This window comes from Portunus trituberculatus, chromosome 48 (genome assembly GCF_017591435.1).
Source record: "Portunus trituberculatus isolate SZX2019 chromosome 48, ASM1759143v1, whole genome shotgun sequence".
In the NCBI taxonomy this organism is placed as follows: Eukaryota; Metazoa; Arthropoda; class Malacostraca; order Decapoda; family Portunidae; genus Portunus; species Portunus trituberculatus.
Window position 1 is genome coordinate 2,964,541 of NC_059302.1, and position 18,884 is coordinate 2,983,424.

The window sequence follows — 18,884 nt, forward strand, 5'->3', positions numbered from 1 at the left end:
TCGATGCCCGCGATTATAAGCCTTATAAGGAAGCTTCGGCCGCTACTTAGCAACTGGGAATCTCGTGACGTCAGGGAGGCGGAGCGAACAGCGGTGACGTCACGGAGAAAAAATATTGCGTCACTAGGCGACTTACAGAGGCAGCGAAGGCAGGGTCAGCGAGGCGCGGTATAAAGGTGATTGCATTCAGGCGATGTACAGCATTGTGGGGCAAGATGCTCGGGCTGCAGGGAGTGAAAGCAGGACCAGGGGCTGTACTAATGCTTGAGAGAGAGAGAGAGAGAGAGAGAGAGAGAGAGAGAGAGAGAGAGAGAGGTTCAAGTAATGCACACCTTCTCGATACGCTACACTGGCGGGATGTTCGAGCAGGAATAGCGAGGAAATCCCTATAACGAAACGAACCAGAAACAGGCAGTGTGTGAGCCAGGCCTTGAGTGGCGCGCCTTTCTCTTTTGTTCCAGTCGAGGCCTTTTCTTTTGTTTTACGATCAATTCAATCTCATAAGAATCCAAGAAATATGGCGGGAAAAAATGATTTAATAGTATATTAAGACGACTTTACTTTTTAGATTTTTTCTTCTAAATCGGACGTGGAGCTGAGGAAAATTGTAAGAACGAGAGGAAAAAGGAAAAGAAAAGAAAACAGTGTGCATCTAGATCTATAATGACCCACGGCGATACTTCCATCATTTTTTTTTCTTTTTACTGAGCGAGGAAAAGAAAAATTAGTCGATTATCATGAAAAAAAAGAAAAAAGAAAAGACGAATAGCTAACTCCCCATCACACACACACACACACACACACACACACACACACACACACATTCCATCCCTTCCCACAGCATATCGAAAATCTACAATATAAAGCAGGAAGAAAGAAGAGCAAGAAGAAACTGAAGAAAGCAAGAGAGGATGAAAACAATGGCAGACGGGGGATGAACGCTGGTTTTGGGGCCTGATTCAGCATTTACTGTAGCCTCATCATCAGTGTTACAGTCTCCCGTCTGCTACAATCACCGACTCCTCCACCATTACAAGCTCATCTCCACCATCTCCTCCACCGAGACAAGACACGAAGTACTCTGAAGATTTCGCAGTCCATCCACCAAGATCAAGGTTTTCTCTGATCACTTTCCCGTGCGTCTTAATATTTTCAACTTGGCGATTGGATAACTCAGTCCAGGGAGCGTTGTTTAGCCTCTCCTCGGCTTTGTCTGTCCCGCCTAAGAGACAATTCCTTGAAGAGGTTTGGATGGCCTCCCGCTCAGCTCCGAACCGCTCGAGAGACATGTCCTCGCCTCTTTCATTCATGCGCTCGCTTAGTTTTGCCAAAAAAATAAATAGTAAATTAAAGCATAACTAAATAACTAAATAATCTCTTGCGACTTCTCAATGATAGAAAATTACGTCACCGATGCGGGAAGCGAAAAATAATGAGACTAAAAGGCACAGAATATAAATAATGGAAAGTACGAGAAAGCAGATGCAAGAAGTGCTTTACTAATAACACATGAGACCACGAAACACAAAGGAAATACAAGGAGAATAATAATAACATCATAATTATACTGCTTATGTTTGTTTCAGGCTCTCACTAGTTATTGATAAAATCATGTATACATTTTATAACACGCATGGCTGTGTGACAAACAAAACCTATAGACGTTACCTTATCGAAGATGTGGTGGTTGTGGCGAGGACCAGTCTGTGATGAGTTCAGTCCGATGCTTTTGACTGATGAGTGAATAGCGTGGCAGCGGACTGAGCTCATCACACACTGGTCCTTCTCGCCACAACCCTCGATAATTTAAGATAACGTCTATCAGTTTTGCTTGTTACAGAGCTATGCGTGTTATAAGATGTATACATGATTTTATTAATAACTAGTGAGAGCCTGAAACAAACATAAGAAGTATAATTATGATGTTATGATTATTCTCCTTGTATTTCCTTTGTGTTTCGTGATTTCAGGTGTTATTAGTAAAGTACATGGAATATTTTTCTCCCGTACATGGCAGAGTAGCCGTTAAAATTAATATGCGCTACCTTTGTTAACTAATATGTGGTGTTTGGTGTGAGATCGACCTCTCCGTGACTCCTTCAGTATACGTCACGAGTCTCACATCCGCCTCAGCTCTCCATGATGCCTACTTACACCGTATTGGTATTCTTCTTTCATTTTCCTTTATCGTACTTTCAAAAATTTATATACTGTAACTTTTGTGTGTCTAGAATTTTCGTGATCACGTAAGTATTTGCCTGTTACTTTCTCCTCCTCATCCTCCTCCTGTTCATGCTCCTCTTGCTTCTCCGCTATCGGCTGGAAGGTGAACTGCTCGCAAAATCTACCTCTCAAATCAACAGAACTTCTCACAAACTCTAATATACATTTTAAATTAGCAGAACCTCTCACAAACCCCAACATATTTCTTAAATCAGCAGGTCTTCTCACAAATATACATCTCGAATCAACAAAATTTCTTACAAACTTTGGTAAAAATTCTAAATTGGCAGAAACTCCATCATGTACCTCAAAATCAGCAGAAATTCTCACAAACTCCAATAAACATCTTAAAATCAACAGAAACTCCAATATGCATCTTAATCCTTTCAGTATCAGGACACGATCACATATTCATTCTGCTTACTCTTTGGTGATTTTAAACAGATTCAGAAACTTACGTGGGGATTAAAATAGTGAAGACTTTAGCTATTAAACTTCTGACCTCCATAGACCCTTCCTAATGTAAATAAAATCGTCTAATCATACCCAAAATTCAAGGTAAAAATGCGTTCCAGTACTGAAGAGATTCTTATCAACATAACTTCTCACAAATTTACATCTCGAATCATTAAACACGAACAACCTTATGACGGTCGCTGCCTTGTTACACACCCAGCCACCCACCCCAACCTGCCACCGCTGCCACTGAGCTACCCTGCACATTTGCACATTGAATGGCTCGAACATGAACTCTCTTTGCGTGATGACTGGCTAATTCTACTGTGTTGAGCGAGAGACGACTACACTGGCGGGAACAAACAAGGCCACTCACTCCCTCTCCTCTTGGGCTGCATGTCGTTCATCAAAGTTGCAGATCACACGTCGTGCTAAACAGGAGGTGATTGCATTGACTGACTGATAGCTGGCAGGCAATCAACTCGTTTTCTGTTGCGTGCTGTATATGATCTGCAGCTGCCTTCTTTGATTCTTTCAAATTAACTAACTCACTCCACACTTAAGAAAAAAAAAAAAAAAAGGTGTATACAGTAGCCATATCTCACGTGCCTTTCCACTAAATGCTCTACTATACCAAACATCACCTATCCATTCAGTCAACCATAAGCAAAGACTCACACGAAGATAATGTTAACCTCTTCAGTACCATAACGCGTTTTCCATATTCATTCTGCTTATTATTTGGTGATTTTATACAGCTTCAGAAACTTATGTGGGGATTAAAATAGTGAAGACTGTGGCCATTAATCTTCTGACCTCTACAGACCCTTCCTAATGAAACTAAAAATCGTTTAATCATACGCTAAAGTCAAGATAAAAATGCATTCCACTACTGAAAGGGTTAAATTGAATTGGAAACAGCTAACTACGGTCTTGAAATGCATCACTATCCTAAAGACAGCACACTACTCAGCTGTACACTCTAGCCACTGGTGAGCATCTTGAGCGAAAACACTTATAAGAGTAACCACAAGCCCGCGAAAGAAAATGACAGTCCATGGGTAACTTAGCAAAATTATCTACTCTATCCTTGTGAATGTACAAAGCTGATTACTTCCCTCTCCCTCCCACGAGCCTTCACCTTTGTTCCTGCCAAATATACATTAGCTAATGCAAACACTAATGAATTAACACTATAGCAGCTTTTTGCAATCATTACATTCTCAATATTTTCCTTCTATTCACTCAATATTTTTCTCCTGTTCACTCTCAAAATTTTCCTCCTGCTCACTCTCAAAAATTTTCTTCATGTTCACTCAAAGATTTTCCTTTTGCTCACTCTCAAAATTTTCCTCTTGTTCACTCTGAATTTTCCTCCTCTTCGTTCTCCCCATCAGACTGAGTGGTTCATGTTCTTTTGACTACCACGCTTCCTCACGCATGCTGCTTTCTTTGTAATCCCTACATTAACTTTTTTTTTCTTTTTTTATTTCTAGTGACCTATTTCTTACATTTATGATTTTTTTTATTTACTTATTATAGAGAACTGATTGTTTATGTTTAGTATCTCAGAATCTATTACTTGCAAGCTGACTCAATGTTGACAGGCTTCTAATTCATAACATTCACTAGACTTCTTTATTTAGTTTTTTTTTGTTTGTTATTCAGTCAATACCTCACATCTTATCCACTACAGCCTGGTACAAATCCCCTACACCTTCATCCAAATCTACCACAACCTGATCCAAATCCACCACAACCTTCATCCAAATCCACCACAACCTTCTTCTCAAACCCACCATTCACTCCTTTCCACGTGCGTCCCTTGCCTCTGTATGAGTCATCGTATGCATAACCTCCCAACACATCCCTTAAGAGGTGGAACAGTATTGTATATAAACACTGCAACGGAACCTGTTTGTTTGGTAGCTTAGGTGTTGGAGCAGACGTTGGTTCAGAGCAAGAGTAGATAAGTATAAAGAGTAACTAATCTCGCTCAAGGATGTATAAGAGAACAACTTATAAAATAGAACAAGGGTGAGATGGGTCAGCTCCCTGCATTAAGAGGGAGGTTTCAAGACATTTGTCCCAGACTTTTGGCTAACTCTACTAACCTTTTAGGGAACTGACAATCAAGTGGGCCTTTTTTTGTTATATTTTTTGTTGCCCTTGGCCTGCTTCCCCTCTTCCATAATAAAAAGAAACAAAATAGTATCATACAGCAATTATATCAGCGCACTGTAAAGCACGAATGGTACAATAGTTAGCGTGGACTAATATGTGTAGTGTGTTCCCAGATAACATGATCACTATGTATGCTGGTGGTGGACGGAGAAGCTGCCACATCAGCATGCATATACTACCAACCTTATCTCCACGCCAGTCCGCTTCCTTGTAATGGCTTCCTAGTTGTCATTGGTGAAGTATTGCCGTGCACGTGCTGCCCACCACGCACGGCACGATATACGTAAGGTGGCAGGCGCTGAGGGAGGGGGTGCTGATAGCCTGACTCTCCGCTGAAGGCCAAAGATGACAAAATGCTCCGAGGGAAGGTTTGTTCTCGTCCCAAGCTTTTGAACGTTAGTGGTGATTCATCTGCTTTGAATCATTCCAGATCCTTGTTTGTATTCCCTAGTGTCAATTGTCAAGGAGGAAAGGTTTATTGAGTCTTGTTGACTAATGTTACGCTCTTGTATTTATGATGGAGCTCCTGATTCGTGTTTTTAGACTCCAAAACGATGTCATTCTTCTATCTCTGAGTCACATCGAGGCTTCTTAAACACACACACGCACACACCTCTCTCTCTCTCTCTCTCTCTCTCTCTCTCTCTCTCTCTCTCTCTCTCTCTGATGCTGATGTCACCAAATGGCATTGTTATCAGGTAACGACGAACCAACACTGACAATAAGGCAATGTAAAAAATGCATCTTATCTTCCCCCGGCCTCAATCCTGCACTGTAGAAACAAGAAACATTATGTGTGCTAACCGACCTTGTGGTGTTAACATTCCAGTAAGGTGACGTGCAGCTCAACATTCCACGTGCCTCGCAGACTGAGCCTCCGCCGCCACGCCAGGGACACCACCACACGTCTCACTCCAAAATTCCATCAAAGTAAATAGACAGTACCAGCTTACAGCGGTTATGCAGACGCCATCACCGCTAACACCATTACCACCACCATTACTACAATTACCAGACGCCACCGCTACGACTGCCACTATCACCATCATTACCAGTACATTCATTACCACCAGTCATCATAAATACCACTACTACTACTACTACTACTACTACTACTACTACTACTACTACTACCATTACTACTACTACCACTACTACTACTACTACTACCACTACCACTACTACCACTACTACTACTACTACCACTACCACTACCACTACTACTACTACTACTACTACTACTCCTACTATGTGCTGATCCTGCTGGTGTTGCTACTGCTGTTACTACTACTACTACTACTACTACTACTACTACTACTACTACTACTACTACTACTATATGTGCTGATGCTCCTGGTGTTGCTACTGCTGTTACTACTACTACTACTACTACTACTACTACTACTACTACTACTACTACTAGATAAAGAAGAGTACAAGAACAAGTACAAGAACAAGAACAATAACAAGAGGAAGAAGAACAAGAACACGAAGAAAAGAACAAGAGGAAATAAAAATGCAGCATATACATAAAAGAAAACGATGAAAAGAAGAAAAAAAATAGAAACAGGCTGTACTACAATATATTGATTCGCTAATACTCGATCGAAAAGTTGAAAAAAAAATAATAAGATAAATAAAATAACCCAAAAGTCGAAAATTGTTACTCCTATGTTGTAGATGCAAAAAGATCAAGTTCTTTTTTTAGCTCTCACAATCCTCTGAACTTTATTGTGAGAACTGTTCTGCCTCCATCAAATTGTAAGCATCACCTTTCTTCTTTGTCTATCCTCCTTCACCCTCCACATTGCTGAATGTTGGGACACCTGAACCTCTTCAGTACCATGACGCGTTTCCATATTGATTTCCCTTACTATCTGGTGACTTTACAGAGTTTCCGAAACTTATATAGGGGATTAAGATTGTGAGGACTGTGGCCACTAATCTTCTGATCTCCATGCACCCTTCTTAATGTCAATAAAATCGTCTAATCGTACACAAAGCTCAAGGTAAAAATGCGTTCCAGTACATAAGACATTAAGTTAATCCATTCAATCAATCCAGTTTGCGACACCTTGAACACATTAGGCACTAAATCAGTCATTCAGTCAGTCAATCAGTTAGTCACTCATTCACCCACCCAATCAGTCAATCAATCAGTTTTCATTTCGTGTATCTTCAGCCAACCCCGCCCTTCCTCACACACACACACACACACACACACACACACACACACGGAAGGACCATCACGTCATTTTCAAATCATCACTACTTTTCTTGACTTTCTCTGGTCTACACTCTTACAAACAAAAGCATCATCTTACAGGAGTCGAAAGGCTAATTTCTGTCGTCATTATTTACTTGTTCATTATCTGTTATTTATCTGTATTCAGTTTCTCTTGTGGTTCTTGGGAAATATGAAAATGCTAAGATAGATCTAAGTTGGGTGTTCAGCACGGGTATTGGTACTGGTGTTGGTGGGAATGACGCAACTGTGTACATCTGTATAAACACTGCCTTTATTTCCTTTCTGGCATGGTCACTACATCAGTCACGCCAAAAGCAACTGACTCCCGCTGTACCAAAGCTGAGGTGGATTATAAAACGACTTATAATGTCTTCTTTTTTTTTCCATTGAAGTTTCACATAATTTACTAAAAGTTAAAATTAGTATTTTTTTTCTATATATTTGCTCTGTAAGTTTCTGGTGACAATTTATTATTATTATTATTATTATTATTATTATTATTATTATTATCATTATCATCATTGTTATTATTATGAACATCACCAGCGTCTTGATAGTGGAAAATGTCACCTCGTAACGCTGTGCTCAACGTGGTGCCCAGAGATATTTGACGTGACTTTACAATATAAAATACTTTCCTTTGTGTGTATTATATAACGCTTCTGGCCCGAGATCACACACACACACACACACACACACAGAGCACCTTCAGAAGACATGTACAGTACTCTCTGCACCACACACCAGACACACGCTGCGCTCTGGCCGGTGTTCATGGGCTACGCTGCTACGCTCCCCCAGTCACGCCTGGCACCAATATACAAAATTCCAAAAATTCCTCCTGAAACTGCCAGTAGTTGAGCTATTGCTTCATTATAGGACACTCGAACACTTTGCTGCCTTTCTCTTTTCAAAAATTATAATATTTCGGTGACGCGTGACCCAGTAAGAATAATTGTGTTATGAAATTACATGAATATCATCATATTATATATATATATATATATATATATATATATATATATATATATATATATATATATATATATATATATATATATATATAATTGCATACTAATAAGCTGATACCTTACGTTCTAGGTATTTGAGGTGTCACGCACAGAATTCTAAAACTTTATAAAACAGATAAAGTCATCTGCCTTAAATTTTATCTTCATTGGAACAGAATGTATAACAAACATAAAATTAGTTAATCAATTTCCGCTGACTGTTTTGTGTCCTTTCTAAATACATAGTTTTAGAATCCTTGCCACGTTCAGATCTACCTCATCTCTGCAACAATAACATAAAGGTTTTATTGTGAAGGTGTGAATATTAAACGTACAAACCCATCATGCGGTTCGAAGCTTACGTAAGAACCACCTCACAATGTGGACAGTGAGGAAACCCAGGAGGAAAAAGACCACACCCCGAGAGACACCGCACCAGGAGCCAGGCCACGGCGACAACAACAAGGACAACAGCAACGGCACCAGTGGTGGCGACAGCATCGGCAGCAGCATCAACACCAACGGTGGCGGCGGCGACGATGACAGCGGTGGCGTCGACAGCAGCAGTAGCAACAGCAGCAGCAGCAGCCACAAGAACAACAGTAACAACAACACCAACACCACCACCAACTGAGAGAAAGAACATACATGTAAAAAAGAAAAAGCGTGAAACACATTAGGTTATTAAATAAGGGCAGGGACACACACACACACACACACACACACACACACACACACACACACACACACACACACACATTTTTAAGAAAGGTACACAAAAAACAAACTCACTAAAAAACACAAGGTCGCACTTAAAAATTTGCAAACAAACACACACACACACACACACACACACACACACACACACACGGGAGTGCCGCCACAAGCCGCAGTACAAGTAAGCAACACAGTGTCGCCTCGCAAACAGGCCACAAACACAGAGCTTCTCGGAGTGGGGACCAACACACTCACGGGTGCACGAGCAGCATTATGTGTCATTCCATTTTACCTGTCTGTTTTTAGGGACAATTAATTACCTTCGTAAAATTATAATAGTGATTGACTTTACTAGTCTCGCCCACCACTTTACACGTCACGGCCACATGGTTTATTTAATGGAAGTGAGTTTCGTAGCCTAATTCATAGTGAATTATACTAAACATTAAATTTATTTAATAGAGCAACAACAGTATTCTAATGCAACAATAAATCTAAAACATGAAATAACTTAGAGTGGCGACGGGAGGGTCCCGGCAGCGGGGCGCTCTCTCCTCTGGTATCACAGCTTATCACACTCCAGCTTGGCTTCTTGTCGCTCGCTTCTATCTAAAAATAACGGCAATATAATAAATGATGGAAGGAAATTGAAGGTAGTAGAAATATGATGATACATTAACAAGCCGGTTACTCGAAGAAATGGATCTTGTACTAGGTAGGTTCGTATAAAATATTACGTTGCAGAAAGAACACAGCCACACCAGTTTCCAGCCAGTGTGTGGCTCGAGGCTTTCTATGCAACCGTTATTATTATCAATATCATTATAGTACATTCGATTCATTAGTTTAAAAAAAGATATATATATGTATATATACTTGACCCAAAGTTGTTTTCTTGTGCGTATTTAAATTGTGCACGAAGGTCAGTTATTTTCCATGTTCCACAGGAGCACGGCATGGAGTTCTTAAAGTGTTCACTATACATTGCTCATGGTGAATGAGCGCCAGACAGGAGTGAGCGGCTCGAGCTTCCCAACACTGCGGAGACCCACGCCGGGAACCACTGAGACATGTCGTTAGTTATAGTGGAGAGCAGCAGTCAAGGGGGCGACGGGAGGTGTGTGGGGCACCAGCAGGCTTTTTGTTCCTTGAGTCACATAGGGGATATATCTTGACGTGATATCTTACAGTACATTAACAAAAAAACAAACATTCCTATGCCGGATCACCACAGCAGCAGCACGGGTCACACAACTCTCGTCACCACGAATGTAACCAGTACAAATACTTATAACATGCAAAAAAATAATAAATAAATAAATAAATCATTACACATGTATATTAACCCATAGTATAGTGGTGGCAGCGCCTGTCAGCAGGCGAAGGATTCCCTCAGGACGAGGGGATGTGGCCGCCAGAGCCTGCACGGGCGACGTGAGCGTAATGTTATGGTCTAGTTCAAAATAATTGAATTACAACAACAATGAAAATGACATTTGAGGCCACAAAATAAAATCTTAAAATAATACAAAATTCACAAAAACTACCATTACAATAGTAAGTTTTTAGCTCCAATCTGAATGCTTGTATCAAACACACAAACTCATGCACACACACGCATATACATACACACACGCACACCCACATACACCCACCCACCCACCCACACCCATACACACACACACCACACACAGACTAAACACCTTTCTACGCCACATATTAGGCTATTCTCACCCTCCAGTAGTGGTGTGACAAGGCTCACGGCATCTTATTGCAACACCTGGTGGCCAGAAGGCCGGAGTGGCCGGCTCCCGGGCGGCGCTGCGCTCAGCCCGCCCTCGTGTTGTGAGTGAAATCATAATGATCGTTATGTAACAATTTATTTTTTACTAACTTTTCTAAACATTATCAGCTAAGTTTATAAGCTTCTGCAATATTTTTTTTCTTAAAAGTTCTTGGAAAATGTCTTTTTGTTTAAATTTCATATTTCGTCAGCCTCCGATTTTACAAACAAGTGTATACATATAAACAGCAGCGGGAACAGACCAGCACACCACAAGTCCTCGGCGTGCAGCACCAGCCTGGCGGCCTGAGAGTGGTCTGTGCGGGGCCGCCGAGTGGTCGTCGTCACAACACACAACGATAATAAGCGTATCATCAACAATGTAGATTCCGGATATTAGCAAGCCTTACGAGGCTAACAGAAAACAGTGGTGGGAGGGGGAAGCCGCAGTCACCCTGTGTGCTGTCTTTGGGGGATGATTGGGGCAAACTGAGCATTATCACCCATCTTCGTCACCGTCTAACATGAAGAATGTGTCTACGCATCCACTTCCTGGCCCGGGCTGACGAGAGAACCCAACTTTTTTTTTTTTTTTTTAGTATCATAATTATTTACTTATTTATGATTTTTTTTTTTTCAGCAATGTGGCTGCGTCGTGTAGAGGCTGGCGCCGCTCAGCCTCCCGCGACGCAGTCAGTCTGCGAGAGGAGCCGCCGCGGGGCCTGGCCGCTGGTGGTCGCACCGTGGGAGTAGAGGATTGAAGGATGCTTGGGTTCAGCACGCGGCCGTTAACACATGAGGTGACGCATTCCTAAACCTTCTTGACGGGCGGGTGTGAAGGAGGGTGACTGTGCCCGCCGCGACCCTGGCTTCTCGAGGCACTCCTGTGCGCCGCCCGCCTCGTGCCGGGCGTGAAGGCGGGTCCTCCCCCGCCCCACCACAGGGATTGGGGCTCCACACTAATACTCCCTAGCTAGGTATATATATATATGTATATATATATAAAACTCCTGGTGAGGGTGGGGCTGGTTGACACTTGTCGGCTCCTGACTATACATACATGCATACTTACACACGTCACTCGTCCATCCGTCCTTCCATACGTACATACATCACATATGCATACATACGTACGCCATACACACTTACATACATACATCATATCTACACACATACAACCACATAGTACCTTACCACCCGCCTAGTAATTGTTGTAATCATAAATTTACCGTTCGGTTATTAGCCAGGAGGAGCATAAGGGATGAATGTGTTTTACCAAAATAAACAAAGTCGGGCTGGTCCAGGTTCCGGGACCCACTTATAACATGCTATAAATGTTTATGATTTATACAATGTTGTTGACGAGTGAGAAGCGTAGTTAGTGCCCCCTGGCCTGGCCGGGGCCTTTGGTGGCTCCCGGCGCCGGGGCCCGAGGGAGGCATGGCCCGGGGCGCCGCCGAGTGGACGTAATGTAGAGGGGAGTGAGTGGTCCTCCCCGCCAGGATCCCCCGCCCCTGTGAGCCTGGCCGCCTCTGATACAGAGGCCGCAGCAGACGCTCACGCCACCAGGTCAGGCGGGTCGGGGCCGAACAGGTTCTTGTAGGAAGCGTGCAGCCGCATCGTGTCCACGCCCTTGGGAGGCGGCGGGGGTGGGGGCAAAGCCTCGTCCTGAGCTGAGGAAATGTGCCGTTGCCGTATGTCGTTGCCCCAGCGAGGGGCGGGAGGTGCCGGGGGTACGTCTGGCGGTAAGCCGGGAGGCAAGGGAGGGGCTGAGGGTGCGGGCGGCGGCGGCGGCAGCATCCTTGGCAAGTCAATAATTCCAATGCTTGCCGGTCCACTAACAGCTGCTCCGCTATCAGAGCTGACCGCTATGGCACCTGCCCCCGCCGGTGCCCCCGCCGCTGCTCCTGATGCTGTCCCCGACGTTGTCCCAGCCCCAGCCCCAGCCCCGTCCCCAGCTCCTGCACCTGCCCCGGACCCAGTTCCGCTCTCCACGTTGACGCATATCACTGAGGGCTCATTGACGCCATTGGCCTTCAGTCTCCTCTGCATCATCATGGAGGCACGCAGCGTCTTTCTCTTCTGCAGATAGAAACAAAACATTACTCAAGACAATACTTTCTTGTCCTCCACGGTAAAGAAAAGAACTAGCCAGTTTGTATTTGTGTTAGATCAGTTACCAGCAGAAAACTGAATAGTGAAGGTCTGTCAAGTATTACAATAGCCAAGCTCCAACACGCACCTCAATGGCTACCCTCCACTTGTCGGCGGCGTGGCGGGCGATCTCTAGGCGCTTCTGCTTCTTGATCTGATGCTTCTTGTATATGATTTCGATAATGATGAGTCCGATACCGCCAACGATGCCGGCCGCCACCAGGATGAACACGCCAGCCATATTCTTGAGGCCGAGGGTGGCGGGCGCCTTCTCGTCTGTGTTACAAGTGTCCTCCTGGTTCTGCAGGATCCACCTGTTATCCAGCTCCTCCATGTAGCCGCTCTCGTGGAACTCTAGAATGGCAAGCGTCACCCGGTCTGCCCATGGGGAGTTTTTCTTGAGGCCGATGCCGTAGCCAGACCTCCCGAAGAGCTCGCCGGCAGTCACCAGCTCACAGTCCTGCGCCGCCTCGTACTCTAGACGCGAGCTGTCCCAGATGAACGCCTTTAGCCTCCTGCAAAGAAATCACCATTACTTTGTGAACTTGTATATCTTTTTTCCATGTAGTGAATATAGTACTCTCTGCTTCTTGCTCTTCAACTCTAAATCTTCTCTTTGATTCATATAAAGTAATGAAAGACGAAGCTCATCTGATTCTTCCCTCATATCAATTTTGTCCAACTGTTTCTGCCACTGTATAAATCATGGCATACACTCCTGCTACAACTAAACGTTACGCAGACACAACAGTCCTCACTCCTTCTTCCTTTAACAAAACACTTTTCCTTCTATGACCTCACACTTTAGAAACAGATAATAAGTACTGTCTCATACCACCACCACCACCACCACCACTAACCCCTGCTACCACTACCACAACAGAAAAAATCCACAAAAACATCCAACTTGTGCCAGAACTACAAGCAACTATAAGTCCTTTACCTACAGTCACTTGATAACTTGGAATAAAAAAGACGAAACTCCTTCACTCTCTGCCTGTCCTCCGTTCGGCAAGCACAATGGCAGCGATGCGGAGGGCGAGGGAAAGTGGATCGAGGAGGTAAGAAACAGTAACTCACCCGGACTTGACGGCAGTGATAGCGGCCTCAGCGGTGGGGTAATTGTTGCCTTCCATCGTGCGGTACATGTTACTCAGCTCCACCTGCCGCCTGAAGTACATGTCCACCGAGGAGCCTTTCACCGTCGCGTAGGTAAAGTTCTCCATCGGGTTTCGTAACTACGGTGAAGACAAACTGTGTGATTAGGATGGCAAGGCACAACAAGCAGCAGCAGATCCTTGTTCAGCCGATGGATTGCTGTTCTTATAGTTATAACAGAGAGGAAGGTCTTAAATATCAAATGGTAAACCCGAAGAGTGTAGGCTGAACGTGTGTCTTTGCTGGAAATGAGGCCACATCACCTACAGAACAAGCAAGAAGCAATTAAACAAATGTAGTTCATAAGGTTATCTATATGTAATTATAAATGTATATAATCACAAACGTATACAGAATAAATAGGATTAGATTCCAAAAATGCTCTGGAAATTGTATCTCTTGAATGCACCTTTTTTTTTAAGCTGATATCTTTTCTCCGAGATTTGCACTCCCCTTACCACAATCAGCATTATCAGCAGCATCATTACATCACCCCCCTCCCCCCTCCCACCTCCCCAGCATAACGAGAGGCGTGCTTACCCTGGCGTCGTTGATACCGGTGAGGGAGGTCTGTGGTCGGTCCAGCACGAGGAAGGCCGCCAGGTTGGCAGTGTAAGAGGCGACGATGATCATGGCGAAGCCGGCCCACACCATGCCCAGCACCCTCGCGCTGAAGCTCCGCGGCGTGCCTGTGTGTGCCATGCCGACACTGTACACACACACACACACACACACACACACACACACACACACACACACACACATACTAGAGACACACACATTAAAAAAAAAAATACACACACTACAAACAAATTAATGCTTTCAGTCTCTCTCTCTCTCTCTCTCTCTCTCTCTCTCTCTCTCTCTCTCTCTCATAACAAGGAAATATCTCAAAATGCGGCAGAACGGGATAACGGAACGGTCAAGAGAGCGACTTCAACAGTTTCATTTTTTCCCTTTACAAGTTCAGCCGCCCACATTGCATCCCCCCCTCACTCCCCAACCACCGCCATCCCCTCCACTCCATTCACTCACACTGACACCCCGCCCCCACTCTCTAGACCCCTTCACTCTCACAATGCACTCCCCACCGCAAACTCTAATTTACACACTATCTAGAAACTTATCGAAAAATAATGCAAACTACGACTCTTGTTTCTGAGGTGGATATAAGAGTGCTTTATCTCACTGCGTCATTTAATTATAGTGTAAGAATATCATCATTCAAGTTAGCGATACTATAAGAGAATGAACAGCATGTCTATACCGATGGTCGTGTTTCTAAAATGTTTCAAAAAGTGTATAGTTTCCACTCACTCACTCGCTCACTCGCTGACTTCATTATACAGTTAGCAGTAATTGATATTTGAATTAACATATAAATCATTTTCAAAGTAGGACAGTTATCAACAAGCGTCATTCCGAAGAGCCGTTACTGGACAGGGCACGCTTCAGTTCAGTGGTTCAGTGTGTGACGCAACATTTACTCTCCTTCAGCAGATGGAAAACCTGAATGTTGTTATCGCATGCATTCCCCTTGACGCTGGAAATCCCACTCCTCTCCTCACAAAAACACTCTGGTCTCCTCTAAACCTTACATTAATTCTATATTTCTCCTTAACAATGAAACCTTTCCATGAGAGAAAAGGGGAAAAAATCAAGTTCTTTTTTCTTCAGACAAACAGTAACTGTGGACTAACCTTCACCAATCCCACTGTTGAGCAAAACTCCCCAGGCAAACCATATTGCTGAGGACAGGTTGAGGGCGTCTTCCTCCGTGCCGTCAGTGTTGGCCAGCTTGTACCTGCAACACACACGCACCTCAGCATACACCTTGCAATCACCAGGACACGAGTTTTATCATCATAAGTACCTCAAACCCATCTCCTTGCCATGCCGTCAGTGTTGGCCAGCCTGTACCTGTAACACACACACACACACACACACACACACACACACACACACACACACACACACACACACCTTCGTACACGCACCTTAATACACAATTTGCCCGTCCACAGAACACAAGCCCATCTCCTTTTTGTTTCTGCTGTTGTATCCAGTTTTTGAATGTTGGAAAAGTGATGCAAAGGCGTAGTCGTGAAGAGACTTGACCAAGGATCGAATAACATGACACGACACGCAACGTACTCATCTCACTCTGGACACACTGACCATCGTGGCGTGTGGGGAGTTAGACTGACCTTGACTGTGCCACCGCTGCACCACACACTCGCTTCTTCAGATGTACTTCAAACACAAAGCTGAACACAAAGTAACGTAAACAGAGCCGCCGACAAACCATGCATAGGAATTAAGAAAAATAATCTATATACTATTTGACAATGGCAATGAGGATGTTTTTCAAATCAACTAAAATTCTGAAAGCGGAGAAAAAAAAATATTCAAAAGAGAGGAATAGAAATGAAGATGAAAACAAAGTAATCCTCATATTCCGACTCCAAAGTGTATGATGAAGACATAAAGGTGTCGCTGTGAAGGAAAGACAAGATCCTCCCACCACCAGTGACATCATCTCGTGACCTACCTGCCGAAGGGACTAAACCTGTCGAGGAGGTAGAGCACCAGAGCCACCACGTGCACGGACACCATCACCAGGATCCATAGGGTGTTGCGAAAGGGCTGCAGGAAGGACACCAGTGTGGAATAGCGAGGTTGCTGCAAAAGAAGACCAACCAATGACACAGAACGTTAGGAGTAACATCAAAATCTCTCAAAGCCATCACCCAAACGCCTCCTTCGGTAAATGAACCATATTTTGAAACACCTCTAATTGGCACCATCACAACATTCAAAAGTCCCTACATGGTTGCACCTACACGGATTTTTAACCCCTTCAGTACCATGACGCGTTTCCATATTCATGGTGATAGTGTACAGCTTCAGAAACTTATTTGGGGGATTAAAATAGTAAAGACTGTGGCCATTAAACTTCTGACCACCAAAGACCCTTCCTAATGTCAATAAAATGGTCTAATGGTACATAAATCTCAAGGTAAAAATGTGTCCCAGTATTGAAGAGGTGAGAGAGAGAGAGAGAGAGAGAGAGAGAGAGAGAGAGAGAGAGAGAGAGAGAGAGAGAGAGAGAGAGAGAGAGAGAGAGAGAGAGAGAGAGAGAGAGAGAGAGAGAGAGAGAGAGAGAGAGAGAGAGAGAGAGAGAGAGAGAGAGAGAGAGAGAGAGAGAGAGAGAGAGAGAAACCAAAGTTAATAAGGGATGAGTCCAGTTCTCCTATCTATCACCAACCTTCCTTTCCAGAATGGTGATGCCTTGGTACTTGAAAGGCTTGGAGAACTCGATGACCTGGGCACGTTCAGGATTGATGGTGAGCGGCGCCACTATCATGTCCGCACCGTGGGTCTGATTCACCAGCTGTCCGATCAAGCCCGTCCATTCCTTCTTGCCTGGAACACAGAGGGAAGGTTGGTGGGCTGGCTTCATCACAGACCGTCACAAGGCACCATAGGGAAGCAGACAGACGAGAGAGAGAGAGAGAGAGAGAGAGAGAGAGAGAGAGAGAGAGAGAGAGAGAGAGAGAGAGAGCGAGAGCGAGAGCGAGAGCGAGAGCGAGAGAGAGAGAGAGAGAGAGAGAGAGAGAGAGAGAGAGAGAGAGAGAGTGTGTGTGTGTGGTTATAACATTAACATATAAAACTATATCACACTACCCTTTTACATACATACTAGTGAATAAGTTACAAAGCAGAAGCAGCATGAAATAGCAAGGAATCTTTCAGTGACTCGGTGTGATTTCCTCCCTTCCTTTGTGGCAAATATCATTAACTGACTGACAACTAAGACCATTTAAACCTCCCGCTCTTCTCCATCATGTGACTGGCGAAGAGAGAAAGACAAAATAGATGAAGTAAAATTTGGATAGATGGTAAAGAACGAATATGAAAAAAAAAAAAAAACACGTGAAGTCAATGAGAACGTGAGAGAACGTGATTTATAGGAAAGAACGCCATTGTGAACTGACTAAAAGACGGGATATCGTATCATAGAGAGAAGAAACAGATGAAGTAAAATTTGGATTGATGATAAAGAACGAGTATGAAAAAAAAAAACAGAACTAAAGTGCGTGAAGTCAATGAGAATGTGAGAGAACGTGAGTGAATGCATTATGGGACATTTACTCTCTTTCATCTGGAGAGAACCAAATTCGCCGTCTGGGGAGAGAGCGAGCTCGAAGGTAAAGTTGATCTTGTTGGCCAGTGTGATGAGCAAGTCGATGCAGTAGCCCGTGCAGCAGTACAGGTCTGTGCCTTCACTGGTCGAGTTGAACCACGGGCACAACACTCGTCCGCCTCCCAGACACTCGGCCTTGCTCTCAATCTTCTGTGTGGTTACGAAGGGCTTCTCCTCGATGGTCAGCACCTGCAGGAAGTTCACGAAGTCAACACCTATCTTAGATCATACTCTGAAACATTTGTCTCCGCACCTCCACTACTTCCAAAGGCTATAGTTAAAATGACATGGGTTTCTAAGGCAGTTTTTTTTTATGGTTCTAGTGACATATCAATAAGACTTTTTAATTATTAACCCTTTCAGTACCATGACGCGTTTCCATATTCCTTCTGGTTACTATGTGGTGATTTTATAAAGCTTCAGAAACTTATGTGGCGATTAAAATAGTGAAGACTCTGGACCATTAATCTTCTAAACCCTTGGTGATGTAAATACAATCGTCTAATCATACCCAAAACTAATGGTAAAAATGCGTCCCAGTACTGAAGAGGTTAGCAAGAGAAACGCTCTTAATAACCCGGCTAATTATCTATATAGTCTCTGAAAATAATGGTGGTGAGAGAGCAAATGGTTTCTGAATACGGGTGAGAGGCATTAAGTCGTGGTGGCAAATACTGGTTTTATGTCATTACTGAGGTTGTCTTCTACAAGGATCAAGCTTAGGGAAGGAATCATTAGTTATGC

The 18,884-nt window shown here is 43.7% G+C and overlaps 1 protein-coding gene across 6 annotated transcripts in view; it reads right to left on the bottom strand.

Annotated features, from left to right (window-relative positions):
- Positions 1–10,701: 10,701 nt before the first annotated feature.
- Positions 10,702–18,884, bottom strand: part of LOC123498597 (glutamate [NMDA] receptor subunit 1-like) — a 51,522-nt gene continuing 43,339 nt past the window's right edge. For all 6 annotated transcript variants that reach the window (XM_045245856.1, XM_045245860.1, XM_045245857.1 and 3 more), the window contains 8 exons: positions 18,089–18,329; positions 17,202–17,359; positions 16,485–16,615; positions 15,634–15,737; positions 14,474–14,622; positions 13,856–14,013; positions 12,864–13,290; positions 10,702–12,703 (listed from right to left, as the gene is read on the bottom strand). In XM_045245856.1, the coding sequence (XP_045101791.1) occupies positions 12,179–12,703; positions 12,864–13,290; positions 13,856–14,013; positions 14,474–14,622; positions 15,634–15,737; positions 16,485–16,615; positions 17,202–17,359; positions 18,089–18,329 (1,893 nt within the window). In that variant the 3' untranslated portion in view covers positions 10,702–12,178. The remainder of the gene's footprint in view (positions 12,704–12,863; positions 13,291–13,855; positions 14,014–14,473; positions 14,623–15,633; positions 15,738–16,484; positions 16,616–17,201; positions 17,360–18,088; positions 18,330–18,884) is intronic.